The 23408-nt window shown below is 42.4% G+C and overlaps 1 protein-coding gene and 1 non-coding gene across 2 annotated transcripts in view; one reads left to right on the top strand and one right to left on the bottom strand.

The window, feature by feature from the left end:
• The window catches only part of LOC120061671 (NUAK family SNF1-like kinase 1), a 71109-nt gene that overhangs the window by 9972 nt on the left and 37729 nt on the right, over window positions 1-23408 (top strand). The window contains exons 2-3 of the mRNA XM_039011566.1: window positions 18161-18281; window positions 18377-18528. Coding sequence (XP_038867494.1) covers window positions 18161-18281; window positions 18377-18528 — 273 coding nt within the window. The remainder of the gene's footprint in view (window positions 1-18160; window positions 18282-18376; window positions 18529-23408) is intronic.
• On the bottom strand, window positions 17609-17679 carry trnag-gcc. The gene has a single exon. It is a non-coding gene; the product is annotated as a tRNA-Gly (tRNA).

Here is a 23408-nt window from a genome sequence, read left to right as displayed (position 1 = left end):
ATGTTAACATTAGAAGCCTCCTCCCTAAGTTTGTTTCATTCACTGCTTTAGCACACTCCGCCAACCCGGAAGTCCTAGCCTTGTCTGAATCCTGGCTCAGGAAGGCCACCAAAAATCCTGAAATTTCCATCCCTAACTAACATTTTCCGACAAGAAAGATCTGCCAAAGGAGGCGGAGTTAGCCTGCAGAGTTTTGTCATACTATCCAGGTCTGTGCCCCCAAAATTTGAGCTTCTCAGAAACAAGTCTCTCACCGTTGCCGCTTGTTATAGACCCCCTTCAGCCCCCAGCTGTGCCCTGGACACCATATGTGAATTGATTGCCCCCAATCTATCTTCAGAGTTCGTACTGTTAGGTGACCTAAACTGGGATATGATTAACACCCCGGCCGTCCTACAATCTAAGATAGATGCCCTCAATCTCTCACAAATTATCAAGGAACCTACCAGGTACAACCCAAAATCCGTAACCATGGGCACCTTCTTAGATATCATCCTGACCAACTTGCAATCTAAATACACCTCTACTGTCTTCAACCAAGATCTCAGCGATCACTGCCTCATTGCCTGCGTGCGTAATGGGTCCGCGGTCAAATGACCACCCATCATCACTGTCAAACGCTCCCTAAAACACGTCAGCGAGCAGGCCTTTCTAATCGACCTGGCCCGGGTATCCTGGAAGGATATTGACTTCATCCCGTCAGTAGAGGATGCCTGGTTGCTCTTAAAAAGTGCTTTCCTCTCCATCTTAAATAAGCATGCCCCATTCAAAAAAATGTAGAACCAGGAAGAGATATAGCCCTTGTTTCACTCCAGACCTGACTGCCCTTGATCAGCACAAAAACATCTTGTGGCGTTCTGCATTAGCATCGAATAGCCCCCTGCGATATGCAACTCTTCAGAAGTCAGGAAACAATATACTCAGTCAGTTAGGAAAGCAAAGGCTAGCTATTTCAAACAGAAATTTGCATCCTGTAGCACAAACTCCAAAAAGTTCTGGGACACTGTAAAGTCCATGGAGAATAAGAGCACCTCCTCCCAGCTGCCCACTGCACTGAGGCTAGGAAACACTGTCTCCAACAATAAATCCACAGTAAGCATTGTTCTACGGCTGGCCATGCTTTCCACCTGGCTACGCCTACCCCGGTCAAAAGCCCTGCACCCCCCACAGCAACTTGCCCAAGCCTCCCCCATTTCTCCTTCACCCATATCCAGATGGCTGATGTTCTGAAAGAGCTGCAAAATCTGGACCCCTACAAATCAACTGGGCTAGACAATCTGGACCCTCTCTTTCTAAAATGATCAGCCGAAATTGTTGCAACCGCTATTACTAGCCTGTTCAACCTCTTTTTCGTATCGTCTGAGATCCCTAAAGATTGGAAAGCTGCCACGGTCATTCCCCTCTTCAAAGGGGGTGACATTCTAGACCCAAACTGCTACAGATCTATATCTATCCTAACCTGCCTTTCTAAGGTCTTCAAAAGCCAAGTTAACTAACAGATCACCGACCATTTCGAATCCCACCGTACCTTCTCTGCTATGCAATCTGGTTTCCGAGCTGGTCATGGGTGCACTTCAGCCACGCTCAAGGTCCTAAACGATATCATAACCGCCATCGATAAGAGACAATACTGTGCAGCTGTATTCATCGACCTGGCCAAGGCTTTTGACTCTGTCAATCACCACATTCTTATTGGCAGACTCAACAGCCTTGGTTTCTCAAATGACTGCCTCGCCTGGTTCACCAACTACTTCTCAGATAGAGTTCAGTGTGTCAAATCGAAGGGCCTGTTGTCCGGACCTCTGGCAGTCTCTATGGGGGTGCCACAGGGTTCAATCCTCAGGCCGACTCTTTTCTCTGTATACATCAATGATGTCGCTCTTGCTGCTGGTGAGTCTCTGATCCACCTCTACGCAGACGACACAATTCTGTATACTTCTGGCCCTTCTTTGGACACTGTGTTAACAAACCTCCAGACGAGCTTCAATGCCATACAACTCTCCTTCCGTGGCCTCCAACTGCTCTTACATGCAAGTAAAACTAAATGCATGTTCTTCAACCAATCGCTGCCCACACCTGCCCGCCTGTCCAGCATCGCTACTCTGGACGGTTCTGACTTAGAATATGTGGACAACTACAAATACCTAGGTGTCTGGTTAGACTGTAAACTCTCATTCCAGACTCGCATCTCCAATCCAAAATTGAATCTAGAATCGGCTTCCTATTTCGCAACAAAGCATCCTTCACTCATGCTGCCAAACATACCCTCGTAAAACTGACTATCCTACCGATCCTTGACTTCGGCGATGTCATTTACAAAATAGCCTCCGACCCTCTACTCAACAAATTGGATGCAGTCTATCACAGTGCCATCCGTTTTGTCACCAAAGCCCCATATACTACCCACCACTTCGACCTGTATGCTCTCGTTGGCTGGCCCTCGCTTCATATTCATTGCCAAACCCACTGGCTCCAGGTCATCTATAAGTCTTTGCTAGGTAAAGCCCCACCATATCTCAGCTCACTGGTCACCATAGCAGCACCCACCCGTAGCACGCGCTCCAGCAGGTATATTTCACTGGTCACCCCCAAACCCAATTCCTGCTTTGGCCGCCTTTCCTTCCAGTTCTCTGCTGCCAATGACTGGAACAAACTACAAAAATCACTGAAGCTGGAGACTCATTATCTCCCTCACTAACTTTAAGCACAAGCTGTCAGAGCAGCTCACAGATCACTGCACCTGTATTTAGGATCCTACCCCTGGTGAGTGACTGTCATATCGTCAGTCAGTGTAGCCTACCAAATCGCATTGGTGAGAGAGTCGTTCATTTGGCTCCTTAATTTGCATGGGCTACTGGTAGGCCTATGCTTTTTGGCGATTATCTGCAGATAAATTATGAAAACATTCGATGAAGATGGTGAACAATAGGTAGTGGAGCAGACAGATCACCAATGGTACGAGTCAGCATTGGCTGTTAGGAGATGACGTGGAAACCTGCTACTAGGGGCAACAGTGAGCGATGTTACCTTCAAATAGGTTCCGGTTTTGCTAAGGCATTGTGGATGGCGGATGGGCATAAGCATATGCCTCTGATTCCAAAGGTTGATATTTTTGTTTTAATCCTATCCCAAACCGTAACCCTTACCTTAACCATTCAGATTTAATGCCTAACCTTAAGAATTCGGAGTTAATGCCTTATACACTTTGAAATGTGACATTTTAAATAACTTTGAAATTTGACGTTTGAGAAACATGGATGAACATCTAATTCTGACGTGAGACTGTGAGAGCTTGTAGAGTGGAGAGCCTCATTCGGGTTCAAATATGATAATTAGGGCCCTCACGGAATCCAGGCATTAAAATGGAATTCAACAACATTGAAAATGTATTGACCTTTGTAGGGAATCAACTTAAAGTACTGAGTGGCTCAGTTGGTGCTGCTTTAAAACCTTTTCTCAATAGGGGGTGCTGTTGGCACTTTGTAATAATTTCGTTCCCAAATTAAACTGCCTCGTACTCAATTCTTGCTCGTACAATATGCATATTATTGTTACTATTGGATAGAAAACACTCTCTAGTTTCTAAAACTGTTTGAATTATATCTGTGAGTAAAACAGAACTGGAGCTAGAGCAATTTTCCTATGAGGATGTGAGAATGCTGAATTCTGCTGGCTGTTCTGAGATCCGTTTATAAATCTGCCTGTCTTCTATTGGTTGAGATGCACTGCATACGCCTTCCCCTGGATGTCAGCGAATAGTGAGAATTGAAATGGTGTTTCTAGGCAGATCTGAGAGCTTATAAATGGGCTGGCAACGTGGGGTCCGTCCTTTGTCCTCTTCGCTCTGACGCAGAAAGGAGCTCTGGCTGTCGTTCTAGAAAGCTCCGGTTATAGCCCTTAGATATATCCGGCTCTGTTTTTATTCGATATAGGTGTTAAAGACATCATAATGTTGTTATTTTAAACCGAGTTATATCAGTTTATATCAGTATATTGCGATTTTCGGATATTTATTAGTGCTGCGTTATGGTGAGTTGGACACGTCTGGCCCACATGGCTAATGTTTACGGCTAATTCCAACGTTGAAGACTACATTCTACAACCGAGCAACGATTCTTTTGGACAAAGGACACCTTGCCCAAGATTCTGATGGAAGCACATCAAAAAGTAAGAACTATTTATGATGTTAATTCGTTGTTCTGTTGAAAAATGTAAAATGCATATTCCGCCATTAATTTCGGTGCGGTCTCGCTTTAACGCACGCTGTATGTCGTAGTAACGTTAATTTTAAAAATCTAACACAGCGGTTGCATTAAGAACTAATGTATCTTTTATTTGCTGTCCAACCTGTATTTTTTAGTCAAGTTTATGATTAGTTATCGATTAGAATAGGTGCCTCTCCCAAGATTTCTCCCGACATTTTGTTTGCATTTTGGCTACTATTCATATTGTATAACCACGATTTGTGCCGCTAAATATGCACATTTTCGAACAAACTCTATATGTATTGTGTAATATGATGTTATAGGACTGTCATCTGAAGAAGTTTGAGAAGGTTAGTGAAAAAATTAATATCTTTTGCTGGTTTATACGTTATCGCTATTTTTGGCTTGAATCAATGCTGTTGTGTGGTTGGCTATTGTAGTAAGCTAATATAATGCTATATTGTGTTTTCGCTGTAAAACACTTAAAAAATCTGAAATATTGGCTGGATTCACAAGATCTTTGTCTTTCATTTGCTGTACGCTGTGTATTTTTCAGAAATGTTTTATGATGAGTATTTAGGTAATTCACGTTGCTCTCTGTAGTTATTCTAGTCGCTTTGGTGAGAGTTGTGATGGTGGCTGCAATGGTAAACTATGATTTATACCTGAAATATGCACATTTTTCTAACAAAACATATGCTATACAATAAATATGTTATCAGACTGTCATCTGATGAAGTTGTTTCTTGGTTAGTGGCTATTTATATCTTTATTTGGTCGAAATTGTGATAGCTACCTATGCAGGAAAAAAATGGTGGAGTAAAAAAAGTGGTGTCTTTTGCTAACGTGGTTAGCTAATAGATTTACATATTGTGTCTTCCCTGTAAAACATTTTAAAAATCAGAAATGATGGCTGGATTCACAAGATGTGTATCTTTCATCTGGTGTCTTGGACTTGTGATTTAATGATATTTAGATGCTAGTATTTACTTGTGGCGCTATGCTAGGCTATGCTAGTCAGCTTTTTTACTGATGGGGGTGCTCCCGGATCCGGGATGGTGAGGCGTGAGAAGTTTTAAAGCAGTATCCAAATTATATGGGCAGCGACCATGTAACGCTTTTACAACATACAGAAGTGCGCTGGTTATCAAGGGGCAAAAGAATTGAAACATTGTTTAGAATCGAGAGATGAGCTTCAAGTTTTCTTTACTGACCATCATTTTCACTTGTCTGAATGATGATGAGTTTCTCACACGACTGGCCTATCTGGGTTAGGTTTTTTCTCACCTAAATGATCTGAATCTAGGATTACAGGGACTTTCCGCAACTATATTCAATGTGCGGGACAAAATTGAGGCTATGATTTAAGAATTTGAAGCTCTTCTCTGTGCATTACCAGGGACAACACACAGGTCTTTCCATCATTGTATGATTTTTTTGTGTGCAACCGAACTCAAGCTTACGGACAATGTCAAATGTGATAGAGCGAAGCACCGGAGTGAGTTGGGTGCGCAATTATGCAGGTACGTTCCCGAAACGGATGACACAAACAACTGGATTCATTATCCCTAGAAGGCCAGCATCCCGGAGTCGCCTCTTCACTATTGACGTTGAGACCGGTGTTTTGAGGGTACTATTTAATGAAGCTGCCAGTTGAGGACTTGTAAGACGTCTGTTTCTCAAACTAGACACTCTAATGTACTTGTCCTCTTGCTCAGTTGTGCACCGGGGCTTCCCACTCCTCTTTCTATTCTGGTTAGAGCCAGTTTGCGCTGTTCTGTGAAGGGAGTAGTACACAGCGTTGTATGAGATCTTCAGTTTCTTGGCAATTTCTCACATGGAATAGCTTTCATTTCTCAGAACAAGAATAGATTGACAAGTTTCAGAAGAAAGTTATTTGTTTCTGGCCATTTTGAGCCTGTAATCGAACCTGCAAATGCTGATGCTCTAGATACTCAACTAGTCTAAAGAAGGCCAGTTTTATTGCTTCTTTAGTTAGCACAACAGTTTTCAGCTGTGCTAACATAATTGCAAAAGGGTTTTCTAATGATCAATTAGCCTTTTAAAATGATAAACTTGGATTAGCTAACACAACGTGCCATTGGAACACAGGAGTGATGGTTGCTGATAATTGGCCTCTGTACGCCTATGTAGATATTCCATTAAAAATCACCCGTTTCCAGCTACAATAGTCATTTACAACATTAACAATGTCAACACTGTATTTCTGATCAATTTTATGTTATTTTAATGGACAAAAAAATCTGCTTTCAAAAACAAGGACATTTCTAAGTGACCCCAAACTTTTGAACGGTAGTGTATGTGAGAGTGGATTCTCGGCCCTCACTAGCATGAAAACTAAATACAGCCACAGACTGTGCGTGGAAAATGATTTAAGACGGAGACTCTCTCCAATACAACCCAACATTGCAGCGTTATGTGCATCCTTTTAAGCACACCCGTCTCATTGACATGTGGTGAGTTATTCACAACTTTTGATGAACAATGAGGTTTTATATGTAAGATGGTTAAATAAAGAGCAAAATGTATTATTATTTGGGCCCTGGTCCTACAAGAGCTTTTTGTCACTTCCCACGAGCCGGGTTGTGACAACTCACACTCATTCTTATGTTTAATAAATATATCGTATAGTGTGTGTGTTTTTTAGTTTTCTAATGTTACTTACGACTTTTATAAACACAACCAAATTATTATTCTTCACATAGCAAATATGAAATGGATTTATTACTGTTAGAATGTTGATGCCTCATTGACTGGAAGTGTCAGAAATTGGCTTTTGGCCTACTTTTTTCACTAGGACTTTGTAGAATTCTACAAAACATGTCCTTTACTCTATCTAAACAAATATTTTTTATTGTTATATTTTTACATGGATATATTTCCAATAATATTTCTTCATGCAATTCATTCATACAATTGTTTATGCAATATTTATCAAGGCTTGGTGTTTGTTTGTGCACCTTGCAGGTTGATATGCATCTGAAGCGTATGCTAAATGTGACACCCGGCAACATTCTCAACATTCTCTAGCGGGTATTTATAGGCTGAAAGGTCAGGCGTTTCTAGTGTTTTGATTTTCAAGATAATGTGGGCTACGGCTGAGGACAGGAACAAGTACAAGAAGTCCCGCTATGACCTCTGCAGAGTCATCAAACGAGCAAAAGGACAATCTAGGAGTAAGGTGGAATCATATTACAAAGGCTTTGACGCCTGCCATTTGTGGCAGGGGCTACAGTCCATTACGGAATGCAAAGGATGCCGTGATCTTCCAAACGATGCCTCCCTACCAGACGAGCTCAATGCATTTTATGCACGCTTCAACAATAACAACATCGTGCTGGGTGTGAGGGCTGCCACCGACCCAGAGGACTGGGTGATCTCGCTCTCCGAGGCCGACATGAGTAAGGTCTTTAATAAGCTCAACACCTGGCAGGCCGCTGGGCCCGACGGTATTCCAGGGCTCGTTCTCAGAGCATGCGCAGAACAACTGGCAGGCATATTCATGGTAATTTTCAACCTCTCCTTGTCCCAGTCTGTAATCCCCACGTTTTAAGATGACCACCATCATTCCTTTCCCCAATAACTCTTAAGGCTTCATGCCACAATGACTACCGCCCTGTAGCACTCACATCTGTAATCATGAAGTGCTTTGAGAGGCTTGTTATGGCACACATCAACTTCATCATCCCAGACATCCTAGACCCACTCCAATTTGCAAACTTCCCCAACAGATCCATAGACAACTCAATCTCAATTGCACTCCACACTGCCCTCACCCACCTAGATAAGAGGAATATCGATGTGAGAATGCTGTTCATTCACTACAGCTCAGCATTCAACACCATTGTCTCCTCCAAGCTCGTCACCAAGTTTAGGACCCTGGGACTAAATACCTCCCTTTGTAACTGGATCCTGGACTTCCTGACGGGCTGACCGCCATGCTGACCCTCAACACGGGGGCCCCACAGGGACGTGTGCTTAGTCCCCTTCTGTACTTCTTGTTCACCCACGACTGCGTGGTGATGCACAATACCAACACAGTCGTCAAGTTTGCTGACGACATGACAGTGGTGGGTCTGATCACCGGCGACGATGAGAGGTCAGTGATCTGGCAGTGTGGTGCTGGAAAAACAACCCTCAACGTCAGTAAGACCAAGGAGCTGATCATGGAATACAGGAATTGGGGGGGCACACACGACCCACATCAACAGGGCTGCAGTACAGCGTGTCGAGGACACTCACAGGCCCATACACACTCACACACATAATATGCACATACATTCATATTGACTCTATACACACGCACAGCCACTCCCTTACAATCATCATATAGCCTATGCTGCTGCTACTCTGTTTATCATATATCCTGATCACCTCACCCCTATACATATCTACCTTTACAGTGCATTCGGAAAGTATTCAGACCCCTGGACTTTTTCCACATTTTGTTACGTTACGGTCTTATTCTAAAATGGATTAAATCAAAAAAAATCCTCGTCAATCTACACACAATACCCCATAATGACAAAGCGAAAACAGGTTTTTAGAATTGTTGCTAATTTAGAAAAACTAAAAAACTTAAATACCTTATTTACATACGTTTTCAGACCCATAGCTATGAGACTCGAAATTGAGCTCCGATGCATCCTGTTTCCATTGATCATCCTTGAGATGTTTCTACAACTTGATTGGAGTTCACCTGTGGTAAATTCAATTGATTGGACACGATTTGGAAAGGCACACACCTGTCTATATAAGGTTCCACAGTTGACAGTGCATGTCAGAGCAAAAACCAAGCCATGAGGTCAAAGGAATTGTCCGTAGAGCTCCGATAGGATTGTGTTGAGGCACAGATCTGGGGAAGGGTACCAAAAAATGTCTGCAGCATTGAAGGTCCCCAACAACACAGTGGCCTCCATCATTCTTAAAGGGAAGATGTTTGGAACCGGGGGACTAGTCAGGATCGAGGCAAAGTACAGAGAGATCCTTGATGAAAACCTGCTACAGAGCGCTCAGGACCTCAGACTGTTTGCAAAGGTTCACCTTCCAACAGGCCAACGACCCTAAGCACACAGCCAAGACAACGCAGGAGTGACTTTGGGACAAGTCTCTAAATGTCCTTGAGTGGCCCAGTCAGAGCCCAGACTTGATGTTTATTTAATCCATTTTAGAATAAGTCTGTAACATAACAAAATGTGGAAAAAGTCTGAATACTTTCAGAATGCACTGTACTTTCTTGTGTTCCTATTTCTTGTGTGTTTTTGTTCTACCTTGTCATTTTTATTACATTGTTATTGATTACTGCATTGTTGGGTTTAGCACGGTTCACCGTGCTTGTGCATTAACTTGAGGTGTGTAATTCCAGTCCATATAATATACAGTAATACAGTCCACACTGAAAGAATAGCCTATCAGAGCTTGTTTTGTTTATTTAAACAAGAGAGCATAGCTACATCTATGGGCTTTTATGTTTTTTTGTCGTGCGTAATGTGCGGTAGTCTATATATTGTAACGACCCTGGGTTTATAAGCACGACTCTGCCGCATAAGCATGCTCATGCGGCAGAGTCGATTTCCGTGCTTATAAACATAGGCTATGTATTGGATAACGGCACAATCATTTGGGCTTTTTTGGGCTTTGGCTCAGAAATGACTTCAATGTAATGCTCATCGGGCTAAGGTAGACTTTTCATGCTGATCAAAGCTCTAATCAAATCCTGACATATTTCCATGCTTTAGAATGACACTTCCGGGTTTGGCAGGAAATCCCGGGTCACCCGAGAGAAAAGGGATTTATTCTTGGGATGGAACATTTGTAAAATACCAGGAAAATATTTAACCCTACCACTTACGTTATATCATGGCAGAGATTGTGTACACCAAGTCATTTAGTGTCTTCTATATAGCAGCATGTATACCTCCACAGTCTATTCTATGGGCCTGTATAGTTGTATGTAAGCCTATACTCATGGTTATTCTTTCTGTTCTCTCCATAGAAACACGTTAACACTCGCACGTTCACTGTGAGCAGTCAATACATAGGAGTGTGGTGTGTTGAACCCAGTATCTGAATAAACCTGTTCTGGAGATATCTTGGACTTGTCCTTGCCTGACTATGGAACGCCGTGTAAAAAAAGCTACACGGCAAATAAGCTTTTTATTTGACACGTCAAATAACACAATTCTATTATAGAATGATGTGTGCGAAGCCAAGCTCCACCATTACGATCACTGTCAAAGCTGTACAATACCGCGTTCTTAATGAGGCAATATTTGTTCGACCGAATGTGAAAACGTCTGAGTGAGCATTTGAAATTAGATCAGGATCAAACGAGCAGGATCAAAAATGTTTGCAAATATCTTCGATACAGATGTTATCAGCAACTTCTGCGGTACCTAGCTAGCACCAATGAAAACAGCCTGAAAACAAAGAACAGTAGAAACTAGTCATTTTCAATATTCTTAGCAATGATTTAGGAATCCCATGTGAATAAGTATTAGCTAGGTAGCCACTTGTTGTACTTCTATTGAAATAAGTAGCTAGCCTGCTACTAAACCCTGTTGCCCAAAACCAACATTATAAGCAGCCAGCTAGCTTCACACTCAACGTCAACAAAACAAAGGAGATGATAGTGGACTTCAGGAAACCGCAGAGGGAGCACCCCCCTATCCACATCGACGGGACAGTAGTGGAGAGGGTAGTAAGTTTTAAGTTCCTCGGCGTACACATCACGGACAAACTGAATTGGTCCACCCACACAGACAGTGTGGTGAAGAAGGCGCAGCAGCCCCTCTTCAACCTCAGGAGGCTGAAGAAATTCGGCTTGTCACCAAAAGCACTCACAAACTTCTACAGATGCACAATCGAGAGCATCCTGTCGGGCTGTATCACCGCCTGGTACGGCAACTGCTCCGCCCACAACCGGAAGGCTCTCCAGAGGGTAGTGAGGTCTGCACAACGCATCACCGGGGGCAAACTACCTGCCCTCCAGGACACCTACACCACCCGATGTCACAGGAAGGCCATAAAGATCCTCAAGGACAACAACCACCTGAGCCACTGCCTGTTCACCCCGCTACCATCCAGAAGGCGAGGTCAGTACAGGTGCATCAAAGCACCGACCGAGAGACTGAAAAACAGCTTCTATCTCAAGGCCATCAGACTGTTAAACAGCCACCACTAACATCGAGTGGCTGCTGCCAACATAGTGACTCAACTCCAGCTCACGTTAATAATGGAAATTGATGGGAATTGATCAAAAATGTATCACTAGCCACTTTAAACAATGCCACTTAATATAATGTATATGTATATACTGTACTCTATCATCTACTGCATCTTGCCATCTATGTAATACATGTATCACTAGCCACTTTAAACTATGCCACTTTTATGTTTACATACCCTACATTACTCATCTCATATGTTTATACTGTACTCAATACCATCTACTGCATCTTGCCTATGCCGTTCTGTACCATCACTTATTCATATATCTTTATGTACATATTCTTTATCCCTTTACACTTGCGTGTATAAGGTAGTAGTTGTGGAATTGTTAGGTTAGATTATTCGTTGGTTATTACTGCATTGTCAGAACTAGAAGCACAAGCATTTTGCTACACTCGCATTAACATCTGCTAACCATGTGTATGTGACAAATAAAATTTGATTTGATCTGACTTAACCTGGTCCGGTCAAGCCATAGCATATGTGTTGTGAAGCTACCCACAATAAGGATTAGCCAAAATAGTGGATTTTGCGGTTTGCCTTTAAAATAAAAGTCCCTCTTTGAAAGTGATGCAGAAGGTTACAATTGTTGAAATCGTCCCAAATTTAGACTTGATAATGTTAAACATGGTTGGAATGTTGGAATGTGGAGCAATGAAATGGGGTATCAGTCTACTCGGTGACACCCAGAGAACACAACTGTGAAGAGTTTACGGAAATATTAGTGTCGTAGCTCTTATTGCGGGACTTTGACTGTGGGAAATCACCTCCCCAGTCAGCCTAGTGTGCGTATCGACATTCATATTGCACTGTACAGCCTTACCTAACGATTGGGGATCAATGAAATGGGATATCAGCTTACTCAGTACTCAAGTGCTTTTTTCCCCAAACTCCTTTTCAAGAGTTATCAGGCTCCAAAACATCCACGTTGTACGGTTTTTCCTCTGGAATAGTGTTCAATACACATAGTCGGTTGACTGGTACAATAAATGTGTCTCAATTCACAGTGGTTTCAGAGTCCCGCAATAAGAGCTACGACGCTAATGTTCTCTGGGTGTCACTGAGTAGACTGATACCCCATGTCATTGATCCACAATCTATAGGTAAGGCTGTACAGTGAAATAAGTATGCCCCCAATGAAATTCTAAAGTCTAATACAACCAGTGTGATTTCAACAGATCTTTGTCAAATTAACAAATTATTGTCTTTTGTTGAATTTATATAAGAATATTCCAACCTCGTTTAGCATGATCTGTTTCATTATAGCATAATTCCACTATTTGTATTATTTGGATGACTTTCATTGAGACTTTTATTTTGAAAGCTAAACGCAAAGTCCACTGTTGTGGCTAATCCTTATTGTGGCTAGCTTCATGTAACCGATGTGAAATGGCTAGCTAGGTAGCGGTGGTGCGCGCTAGCAGCCTTTCAGTCGGTGACGTCACTTGCTCTGAAACCTTGAAGTAGTGGTTCCCCTTGCTCTGCAAGGGCCGCAGCTTTTGTGGAGCGATGGGTAACGATGCTTCGTGGGTGACTGTTGTTGATGTGTGCAGAGGGTCCCTGGTTCGCGCCCGGGTCGGGGAGAGGGGACGGACTAAAGTTAAAACTGTTACATTCACATAGGTGGGTCCGACCACCATTAATCAAATAAGAACTGTCTTATAAATGTATGGGTATTTTAGATGATGACACTTAGCTAGGTAGTTAGCTAGCTAGATTGTCATTTTGGTATGTTTTTGGGGAAGAACATTGTGCGCATCCATCAGCTAACTAGCTTTTTTACGACCAGCACTGTCCAGAGCTTGGGGAAAAACTTTACCAGCATCATAGCATACGTATCGGTGAATCGTTGTGACATGGAATACGAGTTAGTGTAATCAATGTGTAAGAACTACGTAAAAAATGTATGAACGTGTTAAATTATGTGACGTACAGTCATATTCGGGTCAAGCTTATTTGACACGTCAGATAATGTTAATTGACGTGTATATTTCTTGACACGCAAAGACTCATGGCGTTCCATACCCGACAGACCTGTGGTGGATGAACCATATCCTCTGGCACATGTATCTATCTAGTAATACCTGTTATTCATGGTCCAACCGGATCAGCCTTTAGTATTTTACACAAACAAATGATTGAAATGATCCACATATTTTTAGAGGTCATTCAGATACTTGGACTAATAGTTCCATGAACACAGGCATGCGCTCACACACGCACACACACATACACACACACACAAACAATCCCCTACATGATGAGATGTGGAGTCTGTAGGGAAACTCAGAGGTGTGGTTACATCACTGTTCTCTCTAGTGGGATATTACCCTGCTAGCACGTCCACACAGTTTACAAGACATGGATCTCTGGTGGCTGATCAAGCAAGCATGAGTATCTAAGCCAGGGAGTCCCAGGAGTGTGTGTGTGTTTTGTAACTGTGTTGGCCCAGAGAGCGTGTGAATACCATCTTCTGATGTCCCAGAGTTCTTTCCGGCAGCTGAGAATTCTAGAACTGTGACCCAACTGGAAGAACAGTGAGTGAGTGAGAGTGAGAGAGTGAGAGAGTGAGAGAGTGAGAGAGTGAGAGTGTGAGAGAGTGAGAGTGTGAGAGAGTGAGAGAGTGAGAGAGTGAGAGAGAGAGAGAGAGAGAGAGAGAGAGAGAGAGAGAGAGAGAGAGAGAGAGAGAGAGAGAGAGAGCTTTGAGAACCCTAGTGATTGCTCTGAGATTAAGTGAACAGTGTGTGAACACTGCAGCCTCTGCCTGCTGTTACCCTCCACCCCAAAAATCACCTCTACCCAGGGACTTTACGTTTGTGTGTGATTGGAAACTCGTGAATTGTGTGTTTGCCTGTCTTCCTTAACGAGGCGATTTTAAGTTTGAGAGAGATAAGGAAGAGTGAGTGAATTAAGTGTTGGCCCGGGGATTTAACTAGTGAGGAATTTCTTGTTGCTGGGACCAAACCCTGGACAGACAAACAACAGGGACAAATAAAGCATCACCATGGTTACGCCTGGATCATGGTAAGGTTGGGAATTTCCAGGGACCTCAAGATACGATATTATCACGATACTTAGGTGCCGATGCTATATGTATTGCGATTCGATACTGTGATTTTATTGCAATTTGCTGTTTCAAACATATTGCTCACTCACCATGTCTGTTGCAGAGGGACAAGAGAGAGCCATGAGAAAACGAGTTTTGATCAGTCATTGAAATAAAAGTGCTGAAAACAAATTGGTTCCCTATTTAAAAAGAAGATGGAGAACAAGCTATGAAGGAAACATACTGGAGTTTTGGTGCAGGTACAGCCAACTAGCGCAAAAATAATATTGCAATATTGTCAAAACGATACCCCGATATGTAACTGAATCGATTTTTTTTTTCACCTATTACTAGCTCACAGTACGTGATGTTTAGACTGCTCTATAGACCAGATAGAAGACTGCTCTATAGACCAGATAGAAGAAGACTGCTCTATAGACCAGATAGAAGAAGACTACTCTATAGACCAGATAAAGGAAGACTACTCTATAGACCAGATAAAGGAAGACTACTCTATAGACCAGATAAAGGAAGACTGCTCTATAGACCAGATAAAGGAAGACTGCTCTATAGACCAGATAGAAGGAAGACTGCTCTATAGACCAGATAGAAGGAAGACTGCTCTATAGACCAGATAGAAGGAAGACTGCTCTATAGACCAGATAGAAGGAAGACTGCTCTATAGACCAGATAGAAGGAAGACTGCTCTATAGACCAGATAGAAGGAAGACTGCTCTATAGACCAGATAGAAGGAAGACTGCTCTATAGACCAGATAGAAGGAAGACTGCTCTATAGACCAGATAGAAGGAAGACTGCTCTATAGACCAGATAGAAGGAAGACTGCTCTATAGATCAGATAGAAGGAAGACTGCTCTATGCTGACCTTGGGGGATATGAGGGCCAGAACATGGCTAATGAACTGAATGTTTTCTTCTCAAGATTTGAATCAGACAACTTCGTGTCGGAGGTAAAACAAATGGAAGCATCATTACAAATGTTTGAGAGAGTTGTTGTCCAACAGTCTGATGTTCTAAAGTTGTTCAGGGGATGTAACACATACAAAAGCCCAGGCCCAGACAAAATACGTGGACATGTGTTAAAGCACTGTGCTGAACAACTGGCTGGTGTTTTTACAGACATTTTCCAATCCTCACTCAACCAGCAACACGTTCCAGTGTTGTGGAAAAAATCTATAATTATACCAATTCCTAAAGCATCTAATACCTCTGTGCTGAATGACTACCGCCCTGTCGCCTTGACATCCTTAGTAATGAAATGCCTTGAGAAAATTGTGAAAAGTCATATTCTCAGTGTCACCCAGAAGCTCCTCGACCCATTTCAGTTTGCCTATCAGCCTAGCAGAGGAGTTGATGATGCCATTCTTACCCTCCTTAACATGGTCTATAGACATCTAGAGGGTGCCAAATCCCATGTCAGAGTTCTGTTTGTTGACTTTTCTTCTGCCTTCAACACAATCCAGCCTTACATTCTGGCACAGAGACTCATTCAGGACTTCTCCTTAGATGGGGGGCTGGTTTTGTGGCTGTTGGACTTCCTGAGCCAACGCTCACAGCGAGTCAAAATAGGTCCCCACGTGTCAGACATACGCAACACCAACACAGGCTCTCCTCAGGGATGTGTTTTGTCCCCACTTCTGTACATTTTGTACACTAATAGTTGTACTAGTTCCCATACTGACAGACACCTCGTTAAGTTCGCTGATGACACTGCCTTGATCAGCCTGTTGTATGATGACGAGGAACATCATGGCCCGGTCCTAGATGACTTTGTAGAGTGGTGTGAGGATTTGGTCCACACTTGGTCCTCAATACCAACAAGACCAAAGAGATGTGCATAGACTTGAGGAAGCGTACAACACCTACCTCTGCAACATCTATCAGAGGTCAGAATATAGAGATTGTAGAGGAATATAAATATCTGGGTGTCCTTTTGGACAATAAGCTTCAGTGGAGTAAATGTACAGACCTGATCTACAAAAAGAGCCAACAGAGACTGTACTTTCTCAAAAAGCTGGGATCTTTTAATGTAGACTGTACTATATTGACTCTGTTTTACAAATCTTTTATTGAGAGAATTTTAACTTTTTGTATTGTTTGTTGGTTTGGCAATTTCACTGTCAGCCAGAGAAATATGCTGAGAAGGATTATTACCACAGCAAGCAAGGTACTTGGAGTCAAACAGACAGGCTTGGATGAGATCTTTAAGGTCAGGGCCCTCTGCAAGGCTCACAAAATAATTTTAGACCCAAGCCACCCCCTGTACCTGGACTTTGAACTACTCCCCTCTGGGCGCAGGTATAGGGCACCCCTCAGCAGGAAAAACAGAACGAGACAATCATTTGTGCCAGGTGTGATATCCCTCCTAAATAGCTCGGGCTAATGTTCCCATCGACTCCGTAAGGCCAGCAGGCTAGTCTTTTTTTTTTTTTTATGTTTTATTTCTTATTTCTTGGTACGTAACTGTTATGAAAGTTGTATTGTCAATTTTGGTTTGTATTTAAACGCCATTTTAAATGTGTACATGACACTGCAACAAAATATCCCCATGGGGACAAAGTCAGGAAGATAGACCAGATAAAGGAAGACTGCTCTATAGACCAGATAAAGGAAGACTGCTCTATAGACCAGATAAAGGAAGACTGCTCTATAGACCAGATAAAGGAAGACTGCTCTATAGACCAGATAGAAGAAGACTGCTCTATAGACCAGATAGAAGAAGACTACTCTATAGACCAGATAAAGGAAGACTGCTCTATAGACCAGATAAAGGAAGACTGCTCTATAGACCAGATAAAGGAAGACTGCTCTATAGACCAGATAAAGGAAGACTGCTCTATAGACCAGATAAAGGAAGACTGCTCTATAGACCAGATAGAAGAAGACTACTCTATAGACCAGATAAAGGAAGACTGCTCTATAGACCAGATAAAGGAAGACTGCTCTATAGACCAGATAAAGGAAGACTGCTCTATAGACCAGATAAAGGAAGACTGCTCTATAGACCAGATAAAGGAAGACTGCTCTATAGACCAGAATTTACTTATGTGAGTAGATCCCAAAATGCCCCCCCAAAAAAGGAAACCATGCATTGGCCGGGAATCGAACCCGGGCCTCCCGCGTGGCAGGCGAGAATTCTACCACTGAACCACCAATGCTTTGATAGAGATAAAATCTCCCCGAGAGTAATATAACAGTCTCGATGAAGTGAACCAGAAGTTGAAATATGTTGAGTTACTATTTAGCTATCCGTCTCGAAGGACCATTAAATGAGAGGCAGTACAATGTAATTAGAGTGTTGTTACATAGTACTTACAGCCTGTTTGCAACGAGGATGTGCAAATAAACATATTTGAGATACCTGACTGATCTAAAAGAATGATTCTAGAGGTTTAGCAATAATTAACTTGTTGACAAATGCAATCCAAAAGAAAAGTTAATATTTTCTACTAGTACTTATTTCGGAGTAAATCCTACAATGCTTAACTTTTCCCACATTTTGTTACGTTACAGCCTCATTCTAAAAATGATTAAACAGTTTTTTGCCCTCATTAATCTTCTATCTTGTAGCTCGGAGGTGTGTGTGTGTAACCGTAATGAAGTCTAACGCTGTGTGTGTCTGGTGTTGTGTGTTCTCAGGTGGCCATCAAGTCGATTCGTAAGGAGAGCATCACTGATGATCTGGACAGAGTTCATATCCAGAGAGAGATAGAAATCACCTCGGCCCTCAAACACCCCTACATCATACGCTTCCACGAGGGTGAGAATACACACACACACTGAAAGGAAAACAACGCAGACATACACACACACACACAATGTAACCTTTCTCTGTGCTCTCCCTGTCCTGTGTAGTGTTTGAGAGTCGTGATAAGATAGTGATAGTGATGGAGTACGCCAGCAGAGGGGAGTTGTATGACTACGTCCATGAGAGGAGGAGACTGGTGGAGACAGAGGCCAGAGACATCTTCAGACAAATCACCTCCGCCGTGCACTACTGCCACATGGTAAACACACACACGCATACTGCACAGGCTCACACAGAAATGCATGAGTGTTCACACACACACAATAATTGTATTTAAATTAGCATAATTATTTGCAAATTAATGTGATGAATCCTAGATCCGTGTGTGCTGCAGTTTCTCTTTTCAGGAGTGATGGGGGGAATACTTTATACACTTACAGTGCCTTAATTAAGAAAGTATTCACACCACATTACTTTTCCACATTTTGTTACAAAGTATGATTAAAATTAAAATGTCATTTTTTTGTCAACGATCTACACAAAATACTCTGTCAAGGTCGAAGATTTTATTTTATTTTTTATAATGTAAAATAAAGCTAATGTAGCTTGATTTAGCTATTAGCTATGTATTCAACCCCGAGTCAATACATGTTAGAATCACCTTTAGCAGCAATTACAGCTGTGTCTTTCTGGGTAAGTCTCTAAGAGCTTTGCACACCTGGACTGTACAATATTTACCCATTTTTTTTTTTTTTTTTTAACTCTTCAAGCTCTGTCAAGGTGGTTGTTAATCACTGCTAGACAGTAGTGGTGCAACGGATCACTAAACTCACGGTTCGGATCACATCATTTTTTGGGATCAGCAACAAAAAAAAAGGGAGACAAATATAACTTTGCTTTCCATGTATTACTTAAAGAACACTTAAAGCAAGGAACTTTTCAATGTTAAAATAAAGTCTTAAAATATAATATTCAATACTCAATTGTTAAATTAAAGTGCAATATGAGGCATAATACCTTTTTCCTTTGAACAATAGTGAATGAAAAAATAGCCTGTGTCCACATCAAAACAAAGTGAAAAAGAATGAAAGCAAAGCAGACCTGAGCTTATAACTTCATTATTTTTCTAAAAGATGAGGATGTCTACATTGTCTGGGGAGAGGGTAGACCTCTTTGCAGTCACTATGACCCCTGCTGTGGAGAACACCCTCTCGCTAGGTATTGAGGTGCCAGGCACAGCCAGGTAACATCTTGCCATCATGGAAATGTGAGGGTATTTACGCACATTGCTTTTCCACCATGCCAGTGGATCACCATCTACTGGAATACCGCTTGTTGTCTTGTAGGATGCCACCTCCTCCTTTATGATGTTGGCAAACATCTTGCCTGTGTCCTTGCTTGCAAAGGTCTCCCCGAAAAGCTCCTTCATGGCCAAATTATTTTGTGAAGGAGTCTGCTCCTGTCGGCTCTATGGCTTGACCCTGCAGAAAAAATTACTTGATCTATTAAACTGTTAGGTTCTAATTTTTCAGAGTAAATAACTCACGGACACTAGAGAAGCTTAACCAAGTTTAATTCTTCCCAAAGGGTCGTTACAGCTGTAATTCAGACAAAGACATGTTTCCACCACTACCAGTATATATACTCCACTTTAGGCACTACTTCTTCTCTCCAATCCTTACATCTTATGGTTCGACAGGAAGAGGGTTATAGGATAATAAACCCTTATTACTTCCTTCAGGGGATCTGACCTGACCTCCTGACCTCAACCCCTCCTTCGCCTAATCCACAGATGTCCACCCGTATCACCTATCGCACTCCCGTGACTCCCTGCTGTCCACTGAGCACATTACAGAGAACCATTAACTTCTATCATAAAAACCAGTCTCTTCCTTTATATACTATGCTTATGCGTATAACAATGTTCAAAGTTTACCCAGAATCCAACAACACTAACTAATTATTTATTTTCAGATTTCATAGAACTATAATTGTCAATAACATTTAATAAAAGCCATTATTATTCAAAATCAAAGATGGATGATTCTAATAGCAATAGCATAGACTGATTAGACTGCAGTATATTTATTATTGAAGTAATTCACTCTTGTTTATTTTTTTACCTCTTCAGTGGCCACAATCTCAGTGGTGAGATCACTGTATGTCCTCCGGTGTAGGGCAGGGTCTAGGTGAGACAGGGACTTGAACCTTGGATCCAGTGCAGTAGATCTATGAAGGTAGTCCTGTACATTAGGGGGGTATCTGGGGTTCAGGTCCTCTCTAATGGCAGCCTTGACATCTCTAGTGATGGTGCTGTCTTCCTCACTTGGTGCCATGGATTGTAGAATCCTTGTTTTCAGAGGTAGAAGACCTCTGAGGGGTTTGAGCACCTGGAGGACCTGGAGGACCTCCTCTGCCACTTTCACATCATCATCAGACAAGGTGACGATGTCTTCATGTTTTTCCAGGGTCTTGTCTGTCAGCGCAGAGTATACAGCTGCCTGCTGCTCAAGATAGTTCTCCAACATGTCATATGTGGAGGTCCATGTTGTTGTGACATCGTGTATGAGCTTGTGGGTCAGTAGCTGTAGCATTTCCTGCTTGGTCTTAAGCACATGAGCGGCTGTTGTGCTTCGGTGGAAAAAGGAAACCACCTTCCTGAGGATGTCCATCTGGTTCACTGAGATTCCCCTTTGGGATGCTAAATTGATCACATGTGCAAAGCAAGCTATCTGTGGCCCCAATCCAGCTTCTATCACTGCATTTACTTGGTTCTTGGCATTATCTGTGGTGGTTGGGATATTGCTATTGGGCCTCTCTAGCTTCCACTCTGCTACTGCTCCCAGCAGTACCTGCGCCAGATTTGTGCCTGTGTGACTCTGAGGGGGCGTGTCTGTAGCACCGGACTTCACATCTCCCACACCTCTGTGGTGTAGTGAACAGTCACGTAGCTTTCTGTTACCCTGGAGCACCACTCCTCTGTGGTGTAGTGAGCAGTCACAGTCACGTAGCTTTCTGTTACCCTGGAGGTCCACCCGTCTGTGGTGAGGGCAATAGAGGATGTCTTGGATAATTCGTCGCCAATTTTGATATTTTCCTGTTCATAAAGATCTGGCATGATCTTCATACTGAAGTGGGTGCGCCAGGGGATTTCCTAGCGTGGCTCAAGCACTTTCACCATATTTTGAAACCCTTTGTTTTCCACAACAGAGTACGGCCTCATGTCTGCAGCGATAAACATCCCAATAGATTTGGTGATGGCTTCAGCCCGGTCTGATTCTGCAGCAAAGGGCTGCTTAAATGCCGCGGTGACAAGTTTTTGTCTCTTCGCTGGGTTGGCTCCCGTCACTGACACACCAGGGTGATGACGCTTTAAATGTGTGGCCGTGCTCGATGTATTTCCATGATCATACGGCTTTCTTACGGCACAATGCCTACACACCGTAATGGTGTTGTCCACCACCCTTCTTCTGTCATCATATTTGACAGGGAAGCCAAAATGCTCCCATACATGAGACTTAAATGAAGCGGGAGGCTTTTCCAGTTCTTCAGCTCCTCCACTAGCCATGGCTGTCACTGCTCTTTTTTTCTTCTTTGCTTTTTGCATCGCGAGCATCCAGGATTGATTCGTTGGGATTCAACATGCCCCGTTCACGTGAACAATACACACAACTGCTTTTTTTAAATAATCAAAATCAACCTTCAGGTTTCAGAGTAAAACACAGCACACGTCTTGTCTTTATCTTTTCACTGCAGCTCTGCATCGAGATTTAGGGAATTATTACTTTAAAAAGTAACAGCGGCAGTAAAACTGTATTTCTCACTATGATGGTTAAACTTCGCAATTGATCCGCGGTTCACATGCGGGCCGAACCGTGGGCGGTGATCCGTACGGATCAACTACGATCCGTTACACCACTACTAGACAGCTATAGACCTTCAAGACAATTTAAGTCAAAACTGTAACTAGGCCACTCAGGAACATTCAATGTCGTCTTGATAAGCAAATCCACCGTATTTGGCCTTGTGTTTCAGGTTACTGTCCTGCTGAAAGGTGAATTAGTCTCCCAGTGTCTGTTGGAAAGCAGACTGAACCCGGTTTTTCTCTAGGATTTTTCCTGTGCATAGCTCCATTTCATTTATTTTTATCCTAAGAAACTCCTTAGTCCTTGCCGATGAAAAGCATACACATAACACCATGCACCCACCACCATGCTTGAAAATATGAAGAGTCGTACTCAATGATGTGTTGTCGGATTTGCCCCGAGCATTACACTTTGTTTTCAGGACAAGAAGGGAATTCTTTGCCATATCTTTTGCAGTATTACTTTAGTGCCTTCTTGCAAACAGGATGCATGTTTTGTAATATTTGTATAATGTTCAGGTTTTGTTCTTTTAACTCTGTCATTTAGGTTAGTATTGTGGAGTAACTACAATGTTGTTGATCCATCCACAGTTTTCTCCTATCACAGCCATTGAACTCTGTAACTATTTTAAAGTCACCTTTGGCCTCATGGTGAAATCCCTGAGTGCCTTCCTCTACGGCAACTGAGTTAGAAATGATGGCAGTATCTTTTTTTTGGACTGGGTGTATTGATATCATCCAAAGTGTAATTAATAACTTCACCATGCTCAAATGGATATTCAATGTAGTATTGTCATGATACCAACAGTTTACTAACGATACGATACCAGACCTAGTATCGCGATACCACAGGTAAAATGTGCCTCCGCTGTGTGCCGTGGCACACACCTTCCGCATCGTGCATGCATTATTTTCCAGAGAACGCATAGCACCTGGTTAATTAACTCTTACATAATGATTGACATGTCATTGTGGCAGTAAGCAGAACAATACTGCATGAAACCATCTTTACTCTTCAGTGAATTTTTATTTAAATAAAATGCTTATTTTGTTGCACAAATTTACCAGAAATCAGACTTCAAAGTCACTTTTGGGGGAGCAAATAAAAAGGCTCCCCTAAAAATGGGACAGAGAAGGGGAAAACCTCCCCAATCCCATAAGCAACAGTTCGGTCCTCCGAGTTAAAAGTCTGTTGTTTAGACTCACTCACTCACGCACACACACACACACACACACACACACACACACACAGAGAATGAGTTCAGACTGTCACT

The sequence above is a fragment of the Salvelinus namaycush genome, chromosome 16, assembly GCF_016432855.1.
Source record: "Salvelinus namaycush isolate Seneca chromosome 16, SaNama_1.0, whole genome shotgun sequence".
NCBI classification, from domain to species: Eukaryota; Metazoa; Chordata; class Actinopteri; order Salmoniformes; family Salmonidae; genus Salvelinus; species Salvelinus namaycush.
This window is presented reverse-complemented; position numbering and strand designations above follow the sequence as displayed.